Source organism: Dasypus novemcinctus, chromosome 22 (genome assembly GCF_030445035.2).
Source record: "Dasypus novemcinctus isolate mDasNov1 chromosome 22, mDasNov1.1.hap2, whole genome shotgun sequence".
NCBI classification, from domain to species: domain Eukaryota; kingdom Metazoa; phylum Chordata; class Mammalia; order Cingulata; family Dasypodidae; genus Dasypus; species Dasypus novemcinctus.
This window is the reverse complement of record NC_080694.1, coordinates 62,845,378-62,870,737: the sequence shown is the minus strand read 5'-3', so window position 1 is coordinate 62,870,737 and position 25,360 is coordinate 62,845,378. Positions and strand designations below refer to the sequence as shown.

At 47.7% G+C, this 25,360-nt stretch overlaps 1 protein-coding gene and 6 non-coding genes across 7 annotated transcripts in view; 3 read left to right on the top strand and 4 right to left on the bottom strand.

Moving 5' to 3' along the window:
- Positions 1-11,522, bottom strand: part of EAPP (E2F associated phosphoprotein) — a 116,158-nt gene extending 104,636 nt beyond the window's left edge. Inside the window, 2 exon segments of the mRNA XM_058285120.1 lie at positions 8,679-8,782; positions 11,486-11,522. Coding sequence (XP_058141103.1) covers positions 8,679-8,782; positions 11,486-11,522 — 141 coding nt within the window.
- Positions 1,263-1,507, top strand: LOC111760902 (small Cajal body-specific RNA 6). The gene has a single exon (XR_002794472.1). It is a non-coding gene; the product is annotated as a small Cajal body-specific RNA 6 (non-coding RNA).
- TRNAQ-UUG (transfer RNA glutamine (anticodon UUG)) lies at positions 6,147-6,218 on the top strand. Its single transcript has one exon. It is a non-coding gene; the product is annotated as a tRNA-Gln (tRNA).
- Positions 11,523-11,551: 29 nt separating the features above from the next.
- Positions 11,552-11,623, top strand: TRNAQ-CUG (transfer RNA glutamine (anticodon CUG)). Its single transcript has one exon. It is a non-coding gene; the product is annotated as a tRNA-Gln (tRNA).
- Positions 11,624-15,462: 3,839 nt separating this feature from the next.
- TRNAV-CAC (transfer RNA valine (anticodon CAC)) lies at positions 15,463-15,535 on the bottom strand. The gene has a single exon. It is a non-coding gene; the product is annotated as a tRNA-Val (tRNA).
- Positions 15,536-20,213: 4,678 nt separating this feature from the next.
- On the bottom strand, positions 20,214-20,286 carry TRNAV-AAC (transfer RNA valine (anticodon AAC)). The gene has a single exon. It is a non-coding gene; the product is annotated as a tRNA-Val (tRNA).
- Positions 20,287-23,566: 3,280 nt separating this feature from the next.
- TRNAT-AGU (transfer RNA threonine (anticodon AGU)) lies at positions 23,567-23,640 on the bottom strand. Its single transcript has one exon. It is a non-coding gene; the product is annotated as a tRNA-Thr (tRNA).
- Between the last annotated feature and the right edge of the window lie 1,720 nt (positions 23,641-25,360).

Below are 25,360 nucleotides of genomic sequence, written 5' to 3'. Positions count from 1 at the left end.
GGGAAACGGACTTTGGCCCAGTGGTTAGGGCGTCCGTCTACCATATGGGAGGTCCGCGGTTCAGACCCCGGGCTTCCTTGACCCGTGTGGAGCTGGCCATGTGCAGCGCTGATGCGCGCAAGGAGTGCCCTGCCACGCAGGGGTGTCCCCCGCGTGGGGGGGCCCCACGCGCAGGGAGTGCGCCCATGAGGAAAGCCGCCCAGCGTGAAAAGAAAGTGCAGCCTGCCCAGGAATGGCGCCGCCCACACTTCCCGAGCCGCTGACAACAGCAGAAGCGGACAAAGAAACAAGACGCAGCAAATAGACACAGAAAACAGACAACCAGGGGAGGGGGGGGAATTAAATAAATAAATAAAATCTTTAAAAAAAAAAAAAAGTAGTATAGAGGAGGCAGAGGAAAGGGCAGCGAACCTAAAGATAAATCAATTGAAATTATATAGTGTGAAGAGTAGAAAGGAAAAAGAATGGGAAAAAAAGTGCACACAGTCTGAGGAGCCTGTGAAACACAATCAAGGACACCGATAGACATGTCTTAGGTGCCCCAGGAGAGTTTAAAATAAAATATGTTTGAAGAAACAATGCCTGAAAACTTCTAAAATCTGATGAAATATACAAATCCAAGAAGCTCAACAAGGGCCAAACAGGATGGACCTGAAGACATCTACATCAAAATGCATTACAATCAAGCTAGTGCATGTCAAGAACCCAAATAGAATCTTGAAAATAGCAAGAGAGAAGTGAAACAACACGTCCAAGGGGTCCATTTTTCATTAGGCACCATGGAATCTAGGAGGCAATGGGTGGATATAGTTAAAATGCTGGAAGAAAAAACTTGTCCAAGGATAATATATCTGCAAAGCTGTCCTTCAAAAATGAGAGAAAGTTAAAGACATTCCCAGATAATCAAAAGCTATCAAATTAGATAATCTCAATGAAATGGAAAACTTCCTAAAATTCAATTCATTAAATTAACTAAAAAAGAAGTAGATTACCTGAAAATTTTTTATAAGAAGCATAGAGATTGAATCAATAATCAAAAATTTTCACCAAAGAAAAGTACAAGTCCAGATGACTTCACTGGTAAATTCTACTAAAGATTTAAGAAAGAACTAACACCAGTCCTTCTTAAACTCTTTGAAATAATTTAAGAGGAAGAAATACTTCTTTATTCATTCTATGAGGCCAGTATCATTCTGATAACAACACTGGATAAAGAAATCATAACGAAAGAAAATTATAGACCACTTTCTCTTATGAATACAGGTACAAAAATCCTTAAGTAAACAGAGCAACCTGAATCCAATATTAAAAGATTATTCACTCAGCCTTCAGTAGTGCCATGATGGGCAAAAGGGCAGCTGACACTTGGAGATATCCCTGTCTGGGGTTTCTTGGTGCTACCAGGGGGACGCTGTGGTCGGCATCCAACAGCTCTGTTACAAAGGGACTTTGGTCAGTGGGAGTGCTGGGATCTGGGGTTATGATCTGATGCTTTAAAGCTAAGACCTCTAATTAGAAAAAGAAAAAAAGATTATTGACTATGACCAGTTGAGATTTATCCCAGAAATGCAAGGTGGTTCAACATAGGAAAATCAGTCAATATAATCTACCATGTAAATAGAATGAAAGAAAAAATCACATGATTATTCCAATAGATGACATTTGACAAAATCCAGCAACATTTCCTGATTTGAAAAAAAATTTTAACTAAGAATAGAAAGGAACCTTCTCAACATGAGAAATGACATTTATGAGAAACCCACAGCTAACATCATACTCAATGGGGAAATACTTAAAGCCATCCACCTTAAGGTCGGGAACAAGGCAAGGATGGCTGCTTTCACAACAGCTACTTGTTGTTGTACTGTAGTCCTAGCCAGAGGAATTAGGCAGGGAATAAAAATAAAATATATCAATATAGGAAAGGAAGAAGTAAAATTGTCTCTACTGGCAGATGACATGATCTTGTATACAGAAAATCCAAAGGAATCCACAAACTCCTAGATTTCAATGATTTCAGCAAAGTGGCAGAATACAAGATCAGCACACCAAAACCAGTAGGTTTTAATGCTCTGGCAGTGAACAAAGTGAAAAGGAATTTGATAAAACAATTCAATTTGCAATAACATTTAGAAGAATAAAATGCATAGGAATAAATTTAACTAAGTATGTAAACGACTTGTACACTTAAAACTCTAAAACTTCTGAAAGACATTAAGGAAGACATAAGTAAATAGCAAGACATCCCATGTTCATAGATTGGAAGACTTAATACTGGTAAGGTACCAATATTACCCAAAACAATCTTAAAATTCAATTTAACCAGGAATATAAAGGATCTATATTCAGAAAACTGTAGAACACTGCTGGAAGAGCTCAAAGAAGACCTAGACAAATGGAAGGACATTCTATAATCATGAATTGGAAGACTAAATATCTTGAAGATGTCAATTCTATCTAAAATGATTTATAAATTCAATGCAAAACCAATCAATATTCCAACAGCCTACTTTACAGAAATAGAGAAGTCAATTACCAAATTTATTTGGAAGAGAAAGTGGTCCCTTATAGCTAAAAACATCCTAAAACAGATGAATGAAATTGGAGGAGTCACACTTCCTGACCTTGAAATGTATTGTAAAACTACTGTGGCCAAAAAAGTATGGTGTTAGCATAAAGATAGACACATTGATCAATGGAATCAAATTGAGTGTTTAGAAATAGACCCTCACCTCTATGGTCAGTGATTTTTGATAAGTCTACCATGGCCACTTTTCTGGGACAGAGCAGTCTCTTCAACAAATGGTGCTGGGAAAACTGGATCTCCATAACCAGAAGAATGAAAGAGGACCCCTATCTCACTCCCTGTGCAAGAATCAACTCAAATTGGATCACAGACCTAATCACTTAAACCTGGATCATGAAACTCCAGAAGATAATGTAGGAAAACATCAACAAGAACTTGTAGTAGTGGGTGGCTCTTAAACCTTACATTCAAAGCATGAGCAATAAAGAAAAAATGGATAAATGGGACCTCCTCAAAATTAAACATTTTTGCCCCTCAAAAGCCTTTTTGAAGAGGGGGGAAATAACCTGTCGAAGGGGGCTGAGGTGGCGCAAGATATTGAGCACTTCTCTCCCTCTCCACAAGGTCTCAGGATCGGTTCCCAGTGCTGCCTAAGTAGAGACAAGGAGACACAGAAGAATGCACAGGAAATGGACACAGAGAGCAGACAATGGAAGGGGGATAAATTAAAAAATCTTTTTAAAAAACTAGTTGGGATTTTTGTAGAAATTTCATTAAACCTGTAGTTCACTTAGGAGGGAATTGACATCTCAACAATGTGAAGCCTTCCAATTCATGTGCATGGTATGCTTCTCCATTTGTCTGGGTGTACTTTGATTTCTTTTGGCACCATTTTGTAGTTTTCAGAATGCAGACGCTGTGCATATCTTATTTTTTAAAATAAATCCATTTTATTGATACATATTAATGCAGCATAAACCCATCCAAAGTATATAATCAATGGTATTTGGTATAATCACGTAGTTGTGCATTTATCACTTCAATCATTCCTTTTATTCCATTAATAATAATAATAAAACAAAAAAGAGATAAAAAAGAAGCAAACAAAAATTGTCACTTCTCAATCTTTCTGTGCTTCTCCTGCCATACATAGCTGCGGTTGTTTCCATCTCTCTAGTTTATTTGTATTAATGTTTTGTAAAACATTCTTACATATGCAGTATTACTCATATTCACATTTCATATGAGATTTCACTGTTATACAGTCCCATATTATACTTTTTAGCTTTCCTTCTAGTGATAGACATGTCCTTAGACTTTCCATTTCAACCACTCATATGTGTCTTATTACGTTTATTCCTACATACTTTCTTTTCTTTGGAGTGACCATAAATGGTCTCATGTTTTTAATAACCGTCTCTGTGCTCCTTGTTATTATGCTGAAATGTGATTTGTATTTGAATGTTGATTACATACTCTACAACCTTACTGAATTCACTTAATCTTAGGAATTTTAAAAGTATATTCCTTGGGGCCACCTACATTAATATTGATTTAATAATTATTGCAAGTGGTGTTTCTTTACTGTTTATGATTTCAGAAGATCATTGTTAGAGTTCGATGTCATAGTTAAGCCATTTTTATAAAATGCATTGAATTTTCAAATACAGAGAGAGCCCATATATCCTCTACCCAGTTTTCCTCTAGAATAACACCATGGAAAACAATAGTGCCCCATTACAGCCAGGATATTGACATGTATACAATATATCCATCTTTGGATAGTCTGTAAGCCATTGAAAATAATCTTTTAACTAATAGATTCTTCTAAATATGTTTGACAAGCCACTTTTGGGGATCATAGTTCTTATTATAATCTAACTTTTTTCCTGTGGTTACTCTATTTTCTAACTTTTCTTTAGTCTCCTAGAATTTTATATTTATGCTCATTTCCATTATTCAAACAGTTTTGCACATTGTGGCGGGATTATAAACATAATTGGTATGTCTATACTCCTTTACCTTCCCTGACAAAAAAACTTAATGTAATCCCAATTAAAACTGCAGGAGCCTTTTTCACGCAAATAGAAAAATCAATCCTGAAATTCATATGAAACATCAAGGGGCTCTGAATAGCAAAGGCAATTTTGAAAAGAAGAACAGAGTAGGAAGATTCACACTTCTTAATTTCAAATTGTACTACAAAGTTTGATATTCAAAACATGTGGTACTGGAATAAACATACAGACCAGTAGAACAGAATTTATTGTCCAGAACACAGATCATTCTCTAGGATAGACCGTATGTTAGGTCACGAAACAAGTCTCAATAAATTTTTAAAAATTGAAATCATACAAAGTTTTTCTCTGACCACAATGAAGCTGGAAATCAATAACAGAGTGGGTCCTGGAAAATACTTCTAACCCCAAAACTAGAAATAAAAATGGAAAATAGCAAGTCTTGAGGATGTGGAGAAATCCTTGGAATGAAAAATGTTGAATGGAAAAATGATTCAGGTGCTGTGCAAAACAGTGGTGGTCCCCCAAGAAGTTACATGCAGAGTTACCCTATGTGCCTGCAATTCCACTCCTAGGTATATCCCTACAAGAATTGAAAACCTGTATTCAAAAAAGTACTTGCGCACAAATGTTCATAACAGCACTGTTCACAATAGTTAAAAGGAAGAAACAACACAAATCTTCAACAACAGATGAATGTATAAGAAATTGTGATATACCCATACCATGGAATATTATTCGTGAAAAGAAATGAAATAATACTGATACATGCTACCACGTGATGAAACTCTTAAGCATTATGCCATATCTCTGTGGAGATAGACAAATCCACAATTTAATTATAATGTTCTTACTTACCAGTGTTCTTATTTACTAGCTCCACAGCTTAGGCAAATTAATGAACCTATTTGAACTTTAGGACTTCCTTGTGAATTTAGGTATGTTATTTCAGCAAATTCACATACCTAATAGGACTCTGATGAAGGTCTGATTAATTATATGTCAATATGCATTTATTTCTCTACATTTACTGAGTGCTTATTATAAACTAAATCCTGTGATAGACGGAGGAGTCATTGATAAGCAAGAACAGATACTATTCCTGCTCTAATGGAACTTATATTCCATGGAGGGAGACAAATATTAATCAAGTTACCATACAAAATAATGTAAAATTGCCGGCAGGAATTTTTTCTGAATAATTTATAGAAAACAGGAGTTTCAGGTAAGACTCTTGGGAAGTATTTGTTGATCTGGGTTTAAAGAATGGACAGGGGAGAGAAGTTTTCCAAGAGGAAATGGCCTGTGCAAAAGCCCTGTGGTGGGATATAACCCTGCAAAAACGAGGATTTAATGCAGTGTGGCCAGTGAAACTGGAGCAGGTAGAGCAAGAGGCAGCGTGGTCTGAAACAAGGCTAGAAAATAGTTAACAGGCTGGGCACGAGCGGTGCTTGGGAGAAAATGGACTAACGCAGAAGCCTGATTCCCGCTGGGTTTCCTAGCGGGCACCTTTAACAAGTGAAGCCAACGCGAGAACCAATACATTAAGGAAATTTAAAAATTTTTCGGGATGAATATTGTTACAAAGTGGCTAGTATGTCGGCCCCATGGTGTAATGGTTAGCACTCTGGACTTTGAATCCAGCGATCCGAGTTCAAGTCTCGGTGGGACCTTCTTTTACCTCGTTCATCTCCGCGACGCTGTCCTTTGAAAACTAGCATTTCTCGCTGCGCTCCAAGCCCACGATAAATCCCGAAGAGCGAGCAGCCGGCAGAATCCAGAACCCCCCTGCCCGGGCTAGCCCACATGCAGAAACGAGCGGTAGCCTGTGCCCAGATACGAGGGCAAGTAGAGGCACTGGCGTTCCCCTTGGCTGGATTCCTATGAAGGATTCGACTTCCCAAGTATGAGCTCCTGAGTTCAATCCCGGCCTGGCATTAAAAAAAAAAAGACCGGGAAAAGGGAGTCTGCGCTGAGGACTGGTAGCCGCGGGGTTGAGGGTGATGAATTTGCAGAGTTTTGGGCCTCGGGGAGGACGGGGTGCAAGCAGAGCGCCCCGGGTCAGCAGCGCTGGGGTGCAAGCAGAGCGCCCCCGGTCAGCAGCGCTGGGGTGCAAGCAGAGCGCCCCGGGTCAGCAGCGCTGGGGTGCGAGCAGAGCGCCCCCGGTCAGCAGCGCTGGGGTGCGAGCAGAGCGCCCCGGGTCAGCAGCGCTGGGGAGCAAGCAGAGCGCCCCGGGTCAGCAGCGCTGGGGTGCAAGCAGAGCGCCCCGGGTCAGCAGCGCTGGGGTGCAAGCAGAGCGCCCCGGGTCAGCAGCGCTGCGGTGTAAGCAGAGCGCCCCGGGTCAGCAGCGCTGGGGAGCGAGCAGAGCGCCCCGGGTCAGCAGCGCTGGGGTGCGAGCAGAGCGCCCCGGGTCAGCAGCGCTGGGGTGCGAGCAGAGCGCCCCGGGTCAGCAGCGCTGGGGTGCGAGCAGAGCGCCCCGGGTCAGCAGCGCTGGGGTGCGAGCAGAGCGCCCCGGGTCAGCAGCGCTGGGGAGCGAGCAGAGCGCCCCGGGTCAGCAGCGCTGGGGTGCGAGCAGAGCGCCCCGGGTCAGCAGCGCTGGGGTGCGAGCAGAGCGCCCCGGGTCAGCAGCGCTGGGGTGCGAGCAGAGCGCCCCGGGTCAGCAGCGCTGGGGTGCGAGCAGAGCGCCCCGGGTCAGCAGCGCTGGGGTGCGAGCAGAGCGCCCCGGGTCAGCAGCGCTGGGGTGCGAGCAGAGCGCCCCGGGTCAGCAGCGCTGGGGTGCGAGCAGAGCGCCCCGGGTCAGCAGCGCTGGGGTGCGAGCAGAGCGCCCCGGGTCAGCAGCGCTGGGGTGCGAGCAGAGCGCCCCGGGTCAGCAGCGCTGGGGAGCGAGCAGAGCGCCCCGGGTCAGCAGCGCTGGGGTGCGAGCAGAGCGCCCCGGGTCAGCAGCGCTGGGGTGCGAGCAGAGCGCCCCGGGTCAGCAGCGCTGGGGTGCGAGCAGAGCGCCCCGGGTCAGCAGCGCTGGGGTGCGAGCAGAGCGCCCCGGGTCAGCAGCGCTGGGGTGCGAGCAGAGCGCCCCGGGTCAGCAGCGCTGGGGTGCGAGCAGAGCGCCCCGGGTCAGCAGCGCTGGGGAGCGAGCAGAGCGCCCCGGGTCAGCAGCGCTGGGGTGCGAGCAGAGCGCCCCGGGTCAGCAGCGCTGGGGTGCGAGCAGAGCGCCCCGGGTCAGCAGCGCTGGGGTGCGAGCAGAGCGCCCCGGGTCAGCAGCGCTGGGGTGCGAGCAGAGCGCCCCGGGTCAGCAGCGCTGGGGTGCGAGCAGAGCGCCCCGGGTCAGCAGCGCTGGGGTGCGAGCAGAGCGCCCCGGGTCAGCAGCGCTGGGGTGCGAGCAGAGCGCCCCGGGTCAGCAGCGCTGGGGTGCGAGCAGAGCGCCCCGGGTCAGCAGCGCTGCGGTGTACGCAGAGCGCCCCGGGTCAGCAGCGCTGGGGTGCGAGCAGAGCGCCCCGGGTCAGCAGCGCTGGGGTGCGAGCAGAGCGCCCCGGGTCAGCAGCGCTGGGGTGCGAGCAGAGCGCCCCGGGTCAGCAGCGCTGGGGTGCGAGCAGAGCGCCCCGGGTCAGCAGCGCTGGGGTGCGAGCAGAGCGCCCCGGGTCAGCAGCGCTGCGGTGTACGCAGAGCGCCCCGGGTCAGCAGCGCTGCGGTGCAAGCAGAGCGCCCCGGGTCAGCAGCGCTGGGGAGCAAGCAGAGCGCCCCGGGTCAGCAGCGCTGGGGTGCGAGCAGAGCGCCCCGGGTCAGCAGCGCTGGGGTGCAAGCAGAGCGCCCCGGGTCAGCAGCGCTGGGGTGCGAGCAGAGCGCCCCGGGTCAGCAGCGCTGCGGTGTACGCAGAGCGCCCCGGGTCAGCAGCGCTGGGGTGCGAGCAGAGCGCCCCGGGTCAGCAGCGCTGGGGTGCAAGCAGAGCGCCCCGGGTCAGCAGCGCTGCGGTGTACGCAGAGCGTCCCGGGTCAGCAGCGCTGGGGTGCAAGCAGAGCGCCCCGGGTCAGCAGCGCTGGGGTGCAAGCAGAGCGCCCCGGGTCAGCAGCGCAGCGCTGCAACCGCCGTCAGCTCCTCCCTCCCACAGCAGCCACCTCCAGGTGCCTTCCTAGGCTCACCTGGAAAAGGCGCTGCGCTTTGATCACAGTGCTGGTAGGGCCCGGCTTCTTTCCATCCCGGTAGGACTGCAGCCCCACCGCCCCTGGGAGAAAGCTGGCAGGACCTGTATCTCCGGGTAACCGCAGACACTTTCAGCCGGCAAAGACTGGATACTCAGACACCTGTAGCTCCATCCCCAGCCCCAACAGGATAGGAGGGGGCTGGTGTTTGCTGAGCCTCTCAAGGCAGCGAGCTGGGCTGCTGGGCACCTGCAGATCCATCCCCTAAAGGGCAGAAGGGGCAGTTCTCCCTCGGCCTCTCAGGGCAACTGCAGATGCGTTCGGCCCCCACATATTAGATTGCCTGGCAGTAAGGGGAGGTGGCTCAAGGGATTGGATGCCTTCTAGAAAAAAGATGAGCAGACACAGAAAGCACACAACAAACAGACGGAGCAGACAGTGAGCATAAACAATGAGGGAAGTCGAAATAAAGGAATGAAATGAATCTTTCAAATAAAAACACTGGGTGAGCACAAAGAAGAACGTGAAAGCATAAATAGAAAAATATCAGACCTTATGGGAAAGAAAGGTGCAATGAAAGAAGTTAAAAATATCCTGGAGGCACATAAGAGCAGATTTGAGGAGGCACAAGAAAGGATCAATGAGCTTGAAGATATGGCCTCCAAAATCGAACACACAAAAGAACATGAAGAAGAGAATGGAAAAAATTGAACAGGATCTCAGGGAACTAAATGACAGCAAGAGACATGCAAATTTACATGTCATGGGTGTCCCAGAAGAAGAAAAGGGAAAAGAGACAGAATGAATATTTGAAAAATAATGGTAGAAAATTTCCTAATCCTATTGAAGGACATAGATATCCATGTCCAAGAAGGATAACATACTCCCATTTAAAGAAATCCAAACAGACCAACTCACAGACATATACTAATCAGAATGCCAAATGCCAAAGACAAAGAGAATTCTGAAAACAGCAAGAGAAAAGCAATGCATGACATATAAGGGATATTTAATAAGATTAAGTGCTGATTTCTCATCAAGAATTATAGAGGCAAAAAGGCAGTGGTATGATATAGTTAAGAGACTACAAGAGAAATACTACCAACCAAGAATCTTATATCCAGCAAGATTGTTTTTCAGAAATGAGGGTGAGTTTAGAATATTCACAGATAAATAGAACCTGCAAGCGTTTGTAACCAAGAGACCAGCTTTGCAGGAAATACTAGAGGGAGTGCTACAGCCTGAAAAGACAGGAGAGAGGCTTAGAAGAGGGTCTAGAAATGGAGATTATATCAGTAAAAGTAACTAAAAGTGTAAAAAGAGTGGTGAAAATAAAATACGACAAATAAAACCCAAAGGTCAAAGTGGGTGAAATAAGAACTGCCTTTACGGTAGTAATATTGAATGTTAATGGATTAAATTCGCCAATCAAAAGACACAGATTAGTGGGATGGAAAAGAAAATATGAGCCATCTATAAGCTGTCTACAAAAGACTCACTTTAGACCCAAGGATACAAATACATTGAAAGTGAAAGGCTGGAAAAAGATATTCCATGGATGTAGTAAGCAAAAAAAGAAAAGAAAAAAGTTGGTGTAGCTATGCTTATAAGATGAAATATACTTTAAAAGCAAATATCATGGCCCACTGGATGGAACGTGGGAGAGTGTGGGTTATGATGTGGACCATTGACCATGAGGTGCAGCTATGCTCAGAGATGTATTCACCAAATGCAGTGAATGTCTCATGATGATGGAGGAGAGTGTTGCTATGGGGGGAGGAGTGGGGTAAGGGGGGTGGGAGGTATATGGGGACCTCGGATTTTTTTAATGTCATATTTTAAAAATGAGTAAAGACAAAAAAGTACAAAAAAACACATGATACCATTTTTAAAAAAAGCAAATAAGTTATTAAAGACAAGGAAGACCATCATATATTAATAAAAGGGGCAATTAACCAGGAAAAGTAACAATCATGAATATATATGCACCTAACCAGGGTGACCAAAATAAACTGGCAAAACTTAAGAGAGAAACAGATATCTCTACAATAATAGTTGGAGACTTCAGTACACCACTCTCATCATTGGATAGAAGATTTGGACAGAAGATCAATAAAGAAATAACATGAATAATATGATAAACGGACTAAACCTAATAGACGTATACAAACATTGCACCCCAGAACAGAAAGATATACATTCTTCTCAAATGCTCATGGATCCTTCTCCAGAGTAGACCACATTTTGGGTCACAAGGCAGATACCAATAAATTACAAAGTACTGTCTCTGATCATAGTGAAATAAAGTTGGAAATCAGAAAGAGGTGGAAAGAGAGAAAATTCACAAATATATGGAAATTGAACAACACGCTCTTAAATAATCAATGAGCCAGAAGAAATTGCAAGAGAAATCAATAAATATCTCAAGACGAAAAAAACGAGAACAACTTAACAGAACTTATGGGATGCAGTTGGGCTGAAGTGTTGTTGTATGGGAATGCTACAAATATGCATGATAGTTTTGTAAGTTCATAACTTCTGTAATAAAAATATACTTTTTAAAAGAATAAAAAACGTCTTTAAAAATTAAAAATAATTTTTAAAAAAGTAGCAAACCGGGAGTGCCAAGTTCCTGAACCACTTGGAAAGAAAGGCCTGCAGGCGGGGGAAAGGGGATTCTTGACGTCTAGAAATCAGTGTTTTCCTTTAACACCACTCTAAAGGGTGTTGGGAGCAGGCATGTGAGAAGCAAACCTCCGCGACTTACCTCTACAGGGTGAAAAGCAGAACGAGCCTTTACCTCTCACCAGATCGGGTATCTTCGGAAGGGACAATGTTGGCCATGCTAGGCTTAGAAAAACAGGTGTCAGAGTGGCCCCATGGTGTAATGGTTAGCACTCTGGACTCTGAATCCAGTGATCCGAGTTCAAGTCTCGGTGGGACCTTCAGCATATTTTTTATATGATGATGATTATATCATCCAATTATTGGGTGTTTGCTGTTAGATTCTATACAATCCTTCTCATTCCAGTCTCAAGAATTACCGTCAGTTTATAACTGACTAGGAAACAGGTGTGTAAACTGTAAGTAAGCTTCCCCAGTTTAATATTTTTATCGGAACCGTCATTGAGCCACAAGAAATTTTCATCTGTATTCAAATAAACTGATAAAAAAATTCCCATCTCTTTCACTAAGTAACACATTTCCAACACAATATTTTTTATTCAGTGTCTACTAATATGAAAGATAGCTCAAACCGGAAAAGAAACGCTTAAAATACTTGAGACTTTATTGTCACTAAAAATAATATTTCAATTTGTATATATTTTTTCTGTTGCAGACTGACATGTCAGGGTAATTAGCATCAGCCTCCAAGCATAAAATGAAATACATTGGCTTAAAATTCTGTGACATAACAAAAAAGAAAAGAAGAAATGAAAAATAAAACTGTGACAATTCTGTGCTTCCAGTTTCTCTCATAACATTCCCGTAAATCTAGCTTATGTTAATGTGTGCAGCCCCTCACACAAACACTGCGTCCCTATGAGGTCCATGATGCCATCTTCTCTCTCCAGTGTCCCTCCATGGTCATCTTGTAGAGACCAGGAAGGGGCATTTTGAGGTGGTGGCTCATTTTCATCAGCTCCTTTCAGAATGTGAGTTATGGAATAACTCTTACTTTAAAAGGCATCCAGTCTCTAACCCCAGAACAACTGGAAAAGTTCCACTCAATATCAAAGTCAAGTGAACAAGTTGTGTGATACACACAGCATCTCCTGCCTCACCCCTTTCCTCACCCATGGGCATCTCTTTCTATCACCCTTGGAAGCACTCCTAGCTTTGGCTGCTATGCCTTTGAACACTGAGAGCCTGGAGCCCATTGTGTTTTCAGAAAGGAGCACACACCGAGATGTTTTCCCAAAACATGCGTGCATCATTCAGCCACTTTCCTTCCCCAGCCCCATGTAACCTGGAGAGCTGTTGCCATGGGGATGGACATGCCACGGCGGTGAACTTCTTGCACACCTGCTGTCCCTTGCAAGGTAGCTGCCGCTCTCTGTCCCTAAGATCCCCGATTAAATGCTTTTGGACTGACCGCCCTGGTCTTCCCTGTCTCATTCTCTGCAGTGTAAACCCACCCCGCTGTAGGTGGTTTGGGGCAGTCTCGGCTGGGGCTTCCTCTCTTTCTTCTTTCAGGGCACGTCCTACTCCTGTTTAGTGGGACACAGCACAAATTAAACCTGTGTGTATTAACGGGAAATGATCCCCAAACCTCAGGTAGAGTGAACAAACAATGCATGTAGTATAACCTGTTTATATAAATTTGAGTAAAAACATGACAAAGACCTATGTTGGTTATGGATAAATAAAAGCATATAAAAAGAAAAAAGGGATTAGAAGGACACGATGAATGGATGATAAGGGGGTCACTGGAGAGAGGATGAGAGGGAAGGGAATCTGACCTGGGTGATGATTTATTAGGATTCTGCTGTGTATATAGACATCTACTTCTCATTAAAACTAAAAAGACTCAGGAAACTAAATATAGAAGTGCCACATGATCTGGCAGTCCCACTACTAGGAATATACTCAGGGAAGTGAAAGCAAGGACGCGAACAGATATTTGCACACCAGTGTTCATAGAGGCATTGTGCCCAATTGCTAAAAGACGGAAACAATCTGAGTGTCCATTAACCAATGAATGGATAAACACAGTATGATATATTCATGTGATGGAATACTATTCAGTTGTAAGAAATCAACTGGGGAAGCGCATGACAACACGGAGGAACCCTGCGGATATTATGTTGAGTGAAATAAGCTAGACACAAAGTACGAATATTGTATGGTCTCACTGATAGGAACTAAATACAGTGAGTAGACTTGTGGAGTTGGACTATGAAGGGTAGGCTGGTGGGAGATGGAATGTGGGATGAGAAGGTGTAGAAGATGCTGGATGTATGTAGAATGTTTCATAAGGTCAAGTGTAAATACGTGGTAATAGTTACATTTGATGGTAACAACAAATATTAAAAAATTGTTAATTTATGGATGGGATTGTGGTTGAAACGAGTAGGCTAGGAATTTTAATGTTAGTTGGAGGACAGCTGGAAGATAATATTAGGAATGTTTAACAACGATTTTGGAAGTAAATGATTGTGGTTAATAATGTAAATACAGGAATGTTTTTCTACCAAAGGGTATAAGAATGTGGTGATACATGGGAAAACATAACTAATGTAATTTATGAACTATAGTTAACAACAACATTGTAATGATTTTGTATCAGTTATAAAGATTAAATAATTTACTTTAAACTTATGTATTGTAAAGACAAATTTTAAAAGCATTTGGCATTTTTTAAAAACCTAAAAAGACTAAGCAAATATAACAAAGTATTATTTCTGTCGTGTGGTTCAATTGACCTCTCCCCTGCCCAGCTGGAGCCCCTGGATCAGCGCGGGCAGACACCGGCCCCTGCCCAGGCACCACCCGGGGGAGGCGCCCCCGCAGGGCCCCGCACCTTTCCCGCCTGCTCACTGGCTGGCGCCGCCCCACGCTGCGGATCCGCGCGTTCCCATTGGTGGCCGCGCCGGCCGCGCCTCTCGTCTGTGGCCCGTTGGGGCCGCTTTAGGGCGGGCTCCGACTGGCTTTTCCAGGGGCGGGTGCTTAGAGTCGGGCTCTGGTTCCCCCAGGGCGGCTGTGTTAACACCGCGCTCTGCTGGTCTTCCCACTGTTTTTCCATTTATTCCCAACGACCCTCTCCTTGGTCCCTTCAGCAAACTCGCAGTTACTTCCCCAGCGATCCCCCCAGCCCGAGTCGCTGGGATCCCGACGCGCGAGCCGAGCGCTCCGTGGAGGCAGAGGGCGGCCCTGCGTCGCGCGCCCAGGTTCTCCGTCTTTGAATAATTGGGTTGATTGTTAGTCATCGCCGCCGCTCCTGCCAACAATTTCCTCTGCTCGAGGGTTGAAGCCCACACGGTAGCCTGTGGCGCGCGTGGCTTCCCCGTCCCCTGGAGGGGGTAAAGTCCCGAGAGCGCCCGCCCCGAGCCGCCTCAGCTCCAGGGTCGCGGGCCTCCCAGCCCGCGGGGGTCTCGGCTGTCTGAGCCGCCTCGCAGGAGCGGGATTCCGAGCTCGGGGGCGCCTCCCCCCGAGCCCCCTGGTGCTGGTTCTCGCCCGGCAGCGCCCGCGGAGCTGAGCGGCTGCTCCCGGGACGCCGCGCCGGGAGAGACCGGGGCACGCAGGTGCCGCCCGCCCCGCGCCCGGGACGCTGCCCCGCAGGGGAGAGGCGGGGCCAAGCCTGAGCCAAGCCCCTCGAGGGCCTTTGGGGGCGCAGGGGGTGCAGGGCGAGCAACTGAAAGAGAAAGGACGGCCCAGGGATGAGGTCAAGGGCGGAGATGAGCTGCGGGTGCGAGCGCGCAGAGGTGGCGGCCTCGGCGCCCCGTGGGCAGCGCCCCCGCCCGCGCCCCGCCCTCCCCCCGCCCGCAGCCGCCCTCCCCCCGCCCGCGCCCCGCCCTCCCCCCGCCCGCAGCCGCCCTCCCCCCGCCCGCAGGCGCTCAGCCAGCCCGGGAGAGGTCTGAAAATATTTTGGAAGGAAAATAAAGAAATTTGGCAGCGACACTTAGCTCTTTTGTTAGTCGTCGCTGTTCGCTAAAAAATGCAAACCTTTATTAGGTATCGGCACATCCTTCAAACGCGCACTGACTGTTGAAAGTGCCTGTTCGGCGTTTTGCGCATATTCCCCAAAGGGAAGAGCCGCGGCAAGTTTTGGAGTAAAAAAGTCTGTTTCCGCCCGGTTTCGAACCGGGGACCTTTCGCGTGTGAGGCGAACGTGATAACCACTACGCTACGGAAACGCCCTGGAGGACTCCCCGGCTGTAAAACCAAAAATAAATCCTTCCTGAACGCCCCACCTTTGGTGATGCTGAGATTTCCCCGTCCCCTTTCCGTATTTGCGGCGCGTTCCCTCTTTCCTCACAAGTTCCACTCCTCAGACACAACCCCCAGAACCCCGCACTCAAAACCCAGGAAGCTCCTGCCCCGGGACCCAAACCCTCCGCGCCTCCAGGCGGGGAACCCGCGGGCAGGTGCCGCGAGGCTCTGACCTGCAGACCCGCCCCTGAACCCGCCTGGGGGGATTCCGCGGCCCTTCCACGCGCGCCCGCAGGGGTCCGTGGATGACCACGTGTCACCGTGTGGCGCCCAAGACCCCGGCGGGCCTCGGAGACCACGCGCACCTAGTGCCGGGAAGGCTCGGCCCCAGACTGCGGCGCGAGCTGGGGCTGCGGGGCTGCGCCGACGCGCGCTCCAGGCCCGGCTGAGCCAGGGGGCGGCACGCCCCGCGGACTTCCAGGAGGAGGCGAGGTGCAGCGCGCCCCCGTCCCGCCCTGGGCCGATGCCCGGCGTCCCCAGGCCTCCGCCCTCCAGCTGCTTGGTCTCAACAGTGCTTTTGCGCATCTCTGTAGTTTTCGCTTTGATATTGTGCTTCTCCCCCACCATCTGTATCTGATATTATATCTGATTTTTGCTTATTTTTACTTGACACTCTTTGAGAAATCTGTTGGACTTGCTATATCTACACCTGCCGCATGATAAGAAGAACTCTGCCCCCGCTGCAGTTCTGGTGACCGACATCCAGGTTGCATCCAACTCTCTGCTCCCTCGAATTGCTGCAACGAGTAGCCCCTTGAAGCCAACTGCGGAGCTGAGGTGGAAATTCTCTGAGGGATCTCTGATGGAATTGCTGGGTGGTATAAAGGCTACACTGGAGGAAATGTTCATTTAATGCCAGTACTGGAAGCTCTAAGACCTAGTTTTTTAAGGACGAAGAGCTTGCCATTCATACATGCGCAGTTTTTATCATCACCGGAACAAAGGAAGGACGTTGGTCTGAGAAAAAGTCCCAGGTGAAGGTAGAATGGATAAACTTGAGAAGGAGGGAAGGAGTTTAGAGAAAGGAACTTTTAAAGTTCAACGTGTTCTTTGCTATTAATAACAGAAGTTATTTTCATTAATGTCCATCTTTTGTGGGGCTCTACTTTGTAGAGTTTTGAAGTAAGGTGGGAAAGCCTGTTTTATAGAATCTTCTCCACGTAGGGAAGAGCAGAGAATCTCCAAGTAATTCTCTCCCCAGAGAAAGCCCAAGATGAGGCTGCTCCATCAACTGAGCCCCTTTTTAAGCTGTCTTCATGCCTTTCTGGTTACGTTTTCAAGCATAACTGCTCCCTCTTCCCGGGTTTCAAGTCACCTACAAAGAGGCAGAAATGTAATTCTCGCTTCGGGCTTACAACAATTTAGATGGATCCAGGAAAGAGGCTTCTTTGAATAGTGTGATCTTTTATTAAGTCAGGCTCATGGGTATTGAGTTGCCTGCAAGTGACTTTTTCTGACAGAAATTCAACATTCCAACATCACAAGAAATCCTGATTGCTTTTTCTTCTACAGTTCTCGTGCATTGCGTGGTTTTACTTCATAGCTGTAGTAGGAAATCCAATTAGAAGTGCCAGGGCCCTGTTCAATTGTACTCCCCCCAAAGAAGTAAACTGTGCTCAGCTCCTACAGAGTAAATTTCAAATGCATATATCCCTCGGTGCATGTTTTCATAAGTATGCAAATTTGCACACTTAATAGCAAGCATTAGAAATTATTATACTCAAAGTATCCCGCAGCATTATCTTACAGTAGAAAACTTGGGGGAAAAAATAAAACTATTTTTCATCATAATGTAATTAGTTAAGTAAAGTATGGCACAGCTATAAAATGGAATGCTATGCATGTGTAAAGGAGAACAAGGAAGATCTTTATAAAGGTAATTGTGAATATCTCCAAAGTATTTTAAAGTGAAGAAAAAGCCAGGTACAGAACCGTGTGTCTAGAATGCTACCTTGGGGAGCAGGGTGTGTGGGAGAAAGTTTATCTGTATTAGATTGTTTAAGTAAATTTTAAGAAAATCTCTGGAAAGATAATCAGGAAACTCATGACAGTGGTAACCTGCTGGGGGCCGGGTACTGGGCAGGTGGGAAACAACAGTAGAGAGATGTTCGCTGCACTTCTTTCTGTGCTGTGATGTTTGAACCAAGTGGAGGTGTTCCCTGTTTTTAAAATTAAATAAAAAATTCAAGAAAACGCGGTGAACACAGAGTAAACGGGGCGAGTATGGAATGGTGACTGCAGTCAAGCTACCAATTCAAAGGAATAATAAATAATTTAAGGAAACCAAGTAAAAGCACACGATAAATGGGGCGCGCGGGGAGAACAACGGTCTTACGAGAATCCTTTCTAACCGCGCCCCCGAACGGCCCGCAAGCCCGGGAGACTCATCCGACCTAACGGAAACCGGACGCGCGAGCAATTTCCGACCGCAATGGACCCACGCGAGCGCGTGACCGCGGGGCGGCGGGCGGCCGAGCGGACCCCGCGGGGAACACGCCCCTCTCGGCCGCCGGTGCCCCTCGGGCCCTCGGGGCCGCGCCCGCGGGGTGGACGCGAGCCGAGCCTCCTGCTCCAGCCCCGTGCTCGGCTCGGGTTCTGGTTCTCAGGTTCGGGCGCCGGCAGGGAAGGGCTCCGGCTCCTGTTTCCAAACGGCCCGCAGGAAGGCGCGCGGGTCTGTTCGCCCGGCTCCCGGCGCTCGGGGAGGTTTCCGCGGCTCCTGCGGTTGGGCGCTGTCGTCGGCTCGACTCCCCTGAAGGCGTGAGACGCGCGGGCTTGCTGGGGAGGCGGGGTGGGCAGCTCCGCGCGGGCGCCCTGCAGGGCGAGGAGGCCGAGGAGGCTCCGCGCGGGCGCCCTGCAGGGCGAGGAGGCCGAGGAGGCCCCGCGCGGGCGCGCCTGCAGGGCGAGGAGGCCGAGGAGGCTCCGCGCGGGCGCCCTGCAGGGCGAGGAGGCCGAGGAGGCCCCGCGCGGGCGCGCCTGCAGGGCGAGGAGGCCGAGGAGGCTTCGCGCGGGCGCGCCTGCAGGGCGAGGAGGCCGAGGAGGCTCCGCGCGGGCGCCCTGCAGGGCGAGGAGGCTTCGCGCGGGCGCGCCTGCAGGGCGAGGAGGCTCGGCGCGCCTGCAGGGCGAGGAGGCCCCGCGCGGGCGCCCTGCAGGGCGAGGAGGCCCCGCGCGGGCGCCCTGCAGGGCGAGGAGGCTTCGCGCGGGCGCCCTGCAGGGCGAGGAGGCTTCGCGCGGGCGCGCCTTCAGGGCGAGGAGGCCGAGGAGGCTTCGCGCGGGCGCCCCTGCAGGGCGAGGAGGCCGAGGAGGCTCCGCGCGGGCGCCCTGCAGGGCGAGGAGGCCCCGCGCGGGCGCGCCTGCAGGGCGAGGAGGCCGAGGAGGCTTCGCGCGGGCGCGCCTGCAGGGCGAGGAGGCCGAGGAGGCTCCGCGCGGGCGCCCTGCAGGGCGAGGAGGCCCCGCGCGGGCGCGCCTGCAGGGCGAGGAGGCTCGGCGCGCCTGCAGGGCGAGGAGGCCGAGGAGGCTCCGCGCGGGCGCGCCTGCAGGGCGAGGAGGCCCCGCGCGGGCGCGCCTGCAGGGCGAGGAGGCTCGGCGCGCCTGCAGGGCGAGGAGGCCCCGCGCGGGCGCGCCTGCAGGGCGAGGAGGCCGAGGAGGCTTCGCGCGGGCGCCCTGCAGGGCGAGGAGGCTTCGCGCGGGCGCGCCTGCAGGGCAAGGAGGCCGAGGAGGCTCCGCGCGGGCGCCCTGCAGGGCGAGGAGGCTTCGCGCGGGCGCGCCTGCAGGGCGAGGAGGCCGAGGAGGCTTCGCGCGGGCGCGCCTGCAGGGCGAGGAGGCCGAGGAGGCTTCGCGCGGGCGCGCCTGCAGGGCGAGGAGGCCGAGGAGGCCCCGCGCGGGCGCGCCTGCAGGGCGAGGAGGCCCCGCGCGGGCGCGCCTGCAGGGCGAGGAGGCTCGGCGCGCCTGCAGGGCGAGGAGGCCCCGCGCGGGCGCGCCTGCAGGGCGAGGAGGCCCCGCGCGGGCGCGCCTGCAGGGCGAGGAGGCCCCGCGCGGGCGCGCCTGCAGGGCGAGGAGGCCCCGCGCGGGCGCGCCTGCAGGGCGAGGAGGCCGAGGAGGCTTCGCGCGGGCGCGCCTGCAGGGCGAGGAGGCTTCGTGCCGGCGCGCCTGCAGGGCGCTCGCGGTCCCGCGCCCTCTCGAGGTGTAAAGGAGAAAAGAAACGCGCCGTCGTCCAGCCGTGCCAGCAAAACGGCGAGGCTGAGGGCTCAGCCCCACGCGGCCACAGCCCGCGCCCCGTCCTCGCTCCGACGGCTCCTGGGAGTGCCCGGCTCCGGGGAGTTGCCACCCAAGCACCTCTTCTCCAGGAACACCCTCCAGGTGCTTGGGCTGTGACGAGCGGAGAACAGACTCCTGTCGCTGGCTGCGCCAAGGCGGAGCCCGGGCCTTTCAGGAACCCCTGGGCACGTCGGGCTCTCGGGAAGCCGAGGGAGCCGTCCCACCCACGCGAGGGCCTTTCGCCGGGGTCTCTTTGGTGTTGACAACAGGGACGCTTTGGACGGCCTTAGATTCTGGCAGGTTCACTTGGAGAACGGAAGAAGCAAAACGGCGAAGTACAACATGACTTGTTCCCGCCCGGTTTCGAACCGAGGACCTTTCGCGTGTTAGGCGAACGTGATAACCACTACACTACGGAAACACCCGTGTTGCGCCGTTTCTTAGGACAAAAGTTAACGGATCTGGACACTCTAGGTTTGGAATTCTACATAGACTTCTTTACTGGAGTTCTCTCAGTTCTCTCACACTTTCCATTTATTAAAATTAATAATACCACACTCCGACCATTGATATTTGATTAGCAGAAATTAATACATATGTTCATGGATACATTTATCAGAATGTCCAGCATCCGATTCCTAATAGTCACAGAAATGGAAATTTCCCCATTGCCCATCAACAGTCACGTGAATAAGTTTTAATAAGTTTTTGCACAAAATAATATGTTGCAATGAGAATGAACAATCACAATAAGAGAAGTTTGCATAATCTTTAATGTAGATATCACCTAAAACGTAGACATCACCTAGAATATTTTAATTAAGATCATTTACATTAAAGAGATATCATTTGCATGCAGTGTAATGAACATATCCTAAGTGTGCAACCCTGCATTAATTTTCTAGGCCTGCCATAACAAATTACCACGAACTCCGTGACTTAAAACAAGAGATTTTTTTTCTCTCATAGTCCTAGAGGTCAGAAGTATGGAATTAAGATGTCAGCAGGGCGGCTCCCTCTGGAGGCTCAAGTAAAGACTCCTTCCTGGCTACCTCCAGTTTCGGGGACCTGCCTAGCATTCATGGAATTGCTGCCTCCATCTTCGCATGGCCTTCTCCTCTATTGTATTGGGGGGAAACTTTAGTGAACCTTGTTCAAACTTGAAATTCTGACAATCATCAACTAATATTTCCTTGGTCAGCCTACGGACCAATGGTCTGGTTTGGGAAAGCCAGAACTCACCCAGTTTGGTGAGTTTGTATGTATATGTATGTGCATCTTGAAGGATTGTGATACAACAGTTGGGCCCCTGTTTATTGGACAATCCTTTGCTTATTTCATGTTCCCTCTGTATGTTGCTTTCTTATCCTTGTGTTGAAATCATTATATCACAACACACACACACATGTAAATATATATATTTCAGACCAGCTATGTGTGTCTTTGTCTGTCTGTTATAAGGACATTTGTCATCAGATTTAGGGCTCACCTGGATAATCCAGGATGATTTCATCTCAAGAGCCTTAACAATTACATCTGCAAATAAGGTCACATTTACAGGTCCTAGTGGTTAGGAAGTTGACATATTGGTATGGGAGTATGTGAGCAAACATTCAAACCACTACAAGTTAGATGTGTATTTAATGTGAGTGTGCGTAACCAAACCAAGGTCAAGATATAGAATATTTCCATCACCTCTGAAAGTTTGCCTGGGCCCTTTCCCATACCAGCGACCTGAAAAAAATAAGGAGCATGTTCTCTCAAGGAGAAAGTAATATGGAATTAGTTTTCATGATTTTCATAAATACCTGACATGTGATAGAAAATTATAATACGCAAAAAGGCAAGCAATCACATCAAGAAGTAAACATCATGTCTGATCCATGTAAGATGTTTGAGATTTTTCTGATTGTCGGCCTGCTTTTACTATAAGGTTCAAAGAGAAATTAAATACTTAATTTCTGTTGTTGAATGCTCCTAACCCCTGTGTGGTGCTTGCTCTGGGTCAAATATTAAAGTGCAGTTGTTGACACTGACAATTAATATGCCTGAATAAAAGATGAGATAATTTTAGGAACTGAGTCCCAATGAGTACAGGACACTTAGGATGGAGCTACTAGAGTTTTGTTTTCTAGTGAAGAGTTTCTGTGGTGTAATGGTTATCCTATTTGCACATAAAAAAAGATCAAAGATACCTGGTTCAAAATGAGGTGGAGGCATCATCTGCCCTCAACATCCTACTCCTCCTTCCCAAGGTTTACATGGATACCTTTTGACATTTTCTACCTACTTGGAATACCACCTGTCTCTCCCCAAACAGAATATAGAAAATAGTTGAGCCAGGGTCTCTTAGGGTCTCTAAGAGAGCAGCAGTCAAGAATACAAACAAGGAACATTCTATCCATGTTAGAGAATCCCAGACCAAGTGACTTTGAATGAGGCCTGGAAGCAAGAAGAGCCATTTGAGAAAGAATAACTTGGGTTGGGAAAGAAATGGTGCCTCAGTTATGAGAAGACTCTAACAGTCATAACTTTAAAAGTTTTACTAGTGTAACATTTCCCTGTTTTGTACTTTAAGAGGTATCTGTTATAACAGACCATCACTTTAGATTCCATTCCATTTAAAGGTGGCCTTCAAAAGCCAATCTTCTAGCAGTAATTGCACTCCCAAATGGGGTTGGCTCCGTGGGAATGTGACTTAAGCATCCGGACCGGGCTCCACGCTTGAGTCAGTGCTCTGTTGCCTTCTTGAAATTTCAAATACTATTTTAAAAGGAGCTCCACAAATTATGTAGCCCATTCTTCTCCCAAAAGCTCACAAAAGAAGTAATCCTCCAGCCGAGCCATTCATTCCAGGGAGAAGGAAGAGGCTAAGAGCAAGGCTGGCCTTTGCTTAACAAGCAATGTTTCCACGTTCCTAGGGATAAGGGGCAGGCATTTGGAGAATGTGACAGAGCAACCATAACAAAAATTTTGGCTGTTTGATAAAAAAAATTTACCATTTTTATTTTAATCTAAGAAAGGATCATTTGCCTCCAGCTTCATGTGAAGTATTTTCATATGTTTTGTTGCTAATTATTCTTCTTACCTTTTTGCAAGATGTCACGTTACTCTACTTTTCAAAAATATTGAGTGGTGTCCTGGAGTGCAGAACCATGCAAAATGTATGCAACAGCGTATCTTATCCATTTTTTCTTATCTTCTTTTTAAATTGATCTCACAGCAAAAATGTCAAGGGAAACTGCAAGTTTCCTAGGAGGTATGGAAAATAGTTACAAAAATTTTAAAGTAGAAAAATTTAGTTTGGCTCTCCATCAAGGGTTCTTAACGAGGGGTCGTTGAGCTTGAATTTAAATTCAAAAACACATTCTTCTAGTGGGGACGTGTTGCTGGGGGTGTGATATATTTATTAAATAGTATATAGTACAGTGTAGACTTAGTAAGGGGTCCGTAGTTTTCACTTAGCTGGCAAAGGGATGGGTGGAACAAATAACGTTGCTCTACGCGATAGCTCTCCAGGGCAGACATCGTAACTCATTGAGAATAACTTTGTATCTGCACTCACTATCTCCCTTTACAAGATACCTCAAATGTTATGACTCAAAGTGAGTATTATAGGATTCATCAGCTATAAATTCAAGTTGCCTTCAATTTAACCAGACGAGAATATGCCTAAGGTGAAATTGAAAAAGGCTTAGCACAGGCCCTGCTGGGATTTGAACCCAGGATCTCCTGTTTACTAGACAGGCGCTTTAACCAACTAAGCCACAGAGCCTCTTAGGTAGTGAACTATGGTCATATATTATTTTTCTAAATTTCTCACCTCAGGCTGGCAATGTATGCCAACAAATTCCTTGATACATAAAAAGAAGGTATACCTGGGCCTCAGTCAGAACCAAAGAAAAATGTTTTGCTGCCAAATGATAATGGGGTCTGGGTTGAGAAGACTGTCTTCCCTTGGGAAACTGCTCTAATATCAAAAAGACTGTCTTCCCTTGGAAAACTGCTCTAATGTCAAAGATGTCAAAGACCAGCCTTGACTATAAGCTCTGTGATCCAAGCAGGGATCACACTTGGTTTTGAGAACTATTATAATACATTACTATATGTTCTCATTTTATTCATTCATCCAGTGGGAGAGTGATACTAGGAGCAATGCCTTGGATTTTATGCACATTTTTCTCTGACTTTTTGCCCCTGGTGATTCCCTCTCTCCTACATGCAAAATATTCGCCTACTCCAAGTCCAGTTCTTTTATAGCGTCAACTCAAGTCCAGGAGCATATCATCAAAATCAAGTAAAATGTTGGGCAATTCCTTGTAATCTTAAGTAAAGTTTTTCTTAATTTGAACTTAATTTTAAGCATGCCCTTAAATACTTTGTATATTTAAGATACAAGTTACCTTTCTCCCACACACCCATCACACAATGGTAGCACAAGGATGAGGTAATAGCTATACATACCTGCATTCAGAAAGAGCAAAATCAGAAGACACACTGGTCGATATTTTAGAATCCAGCCAGGCACCTGATGCTAGTGCCTTCATTAGGACTTGGTAGTTTTGTTTGGGAGTGATTCTCATGGCTCTTGGCTCCTTTCTTTGTAATAAGAAATACCTGGTGCTTGCCACTGAGTAGTTCTTAGCCTGCTTCCTTCCATAGTAGCCTGGGAGTACAAAATTCCCTTCTCATTTTGCACTGTTTCTATGCTTTTTAGGTCAAGCTGGCAGTGTTCAACTACTACAATTCTCTTGAAAAAAAACAGAAAAAAAGAAAAATACTTGTGATTTTTACATGAATGTTATTGGAGTTTATTCTTTTAGACCAGGGTTGGCACAATCTGGCCAACTTTGTTTTTGTAAATACAGTTTTATTGTGGCCCACAAAACCTAAAATATTTACTATCTGGCCTTTTTACAGAAAAGGTTTGCCAATCCCTGCCATGGGACAACACCCTTAAGATTTATAAACAACAAACAAACACAAACCATTGTTTATTTAACAATAAACATGCCCTTAAGGTCCCTAAACTTTGTTTTTCTGCTTGAGACACAGAAAAGGATTCTGTTGGGGTCTTAAAGGATTTTACAGTCACACTCTGGGCTTCATTTTCAGACCGTATTTCTCTGGATTTGATTTTTGCCTAAAAGTCATTTCTTAATTTTAGCATCATCATATGCCATCTGGAGAGGATGAGAATAATAAATACTTTTCCTTTCAAGCATGGACGTATTGGCTCATTTATATTTAACAGTTCTTCCTTTAACTTTTCTGTCTCCTCTCATATTTTACTATAAATAGCAAGAAGGCGCTAGATAGCCCCTCCAAAATTCTGACTGGAAATCTCTTTCGCTAAATTATATAGTTTATAGGTTTATTTTCAACATTCCATGGTATTCCAGGCAACAGTGTTCCTAAACTTTCTGCCACTTCATTATAGAATCCTTTTTCTTCCAGGTTCAAATAACGTACTGCCCCCCCCTCCCATTTTTAAA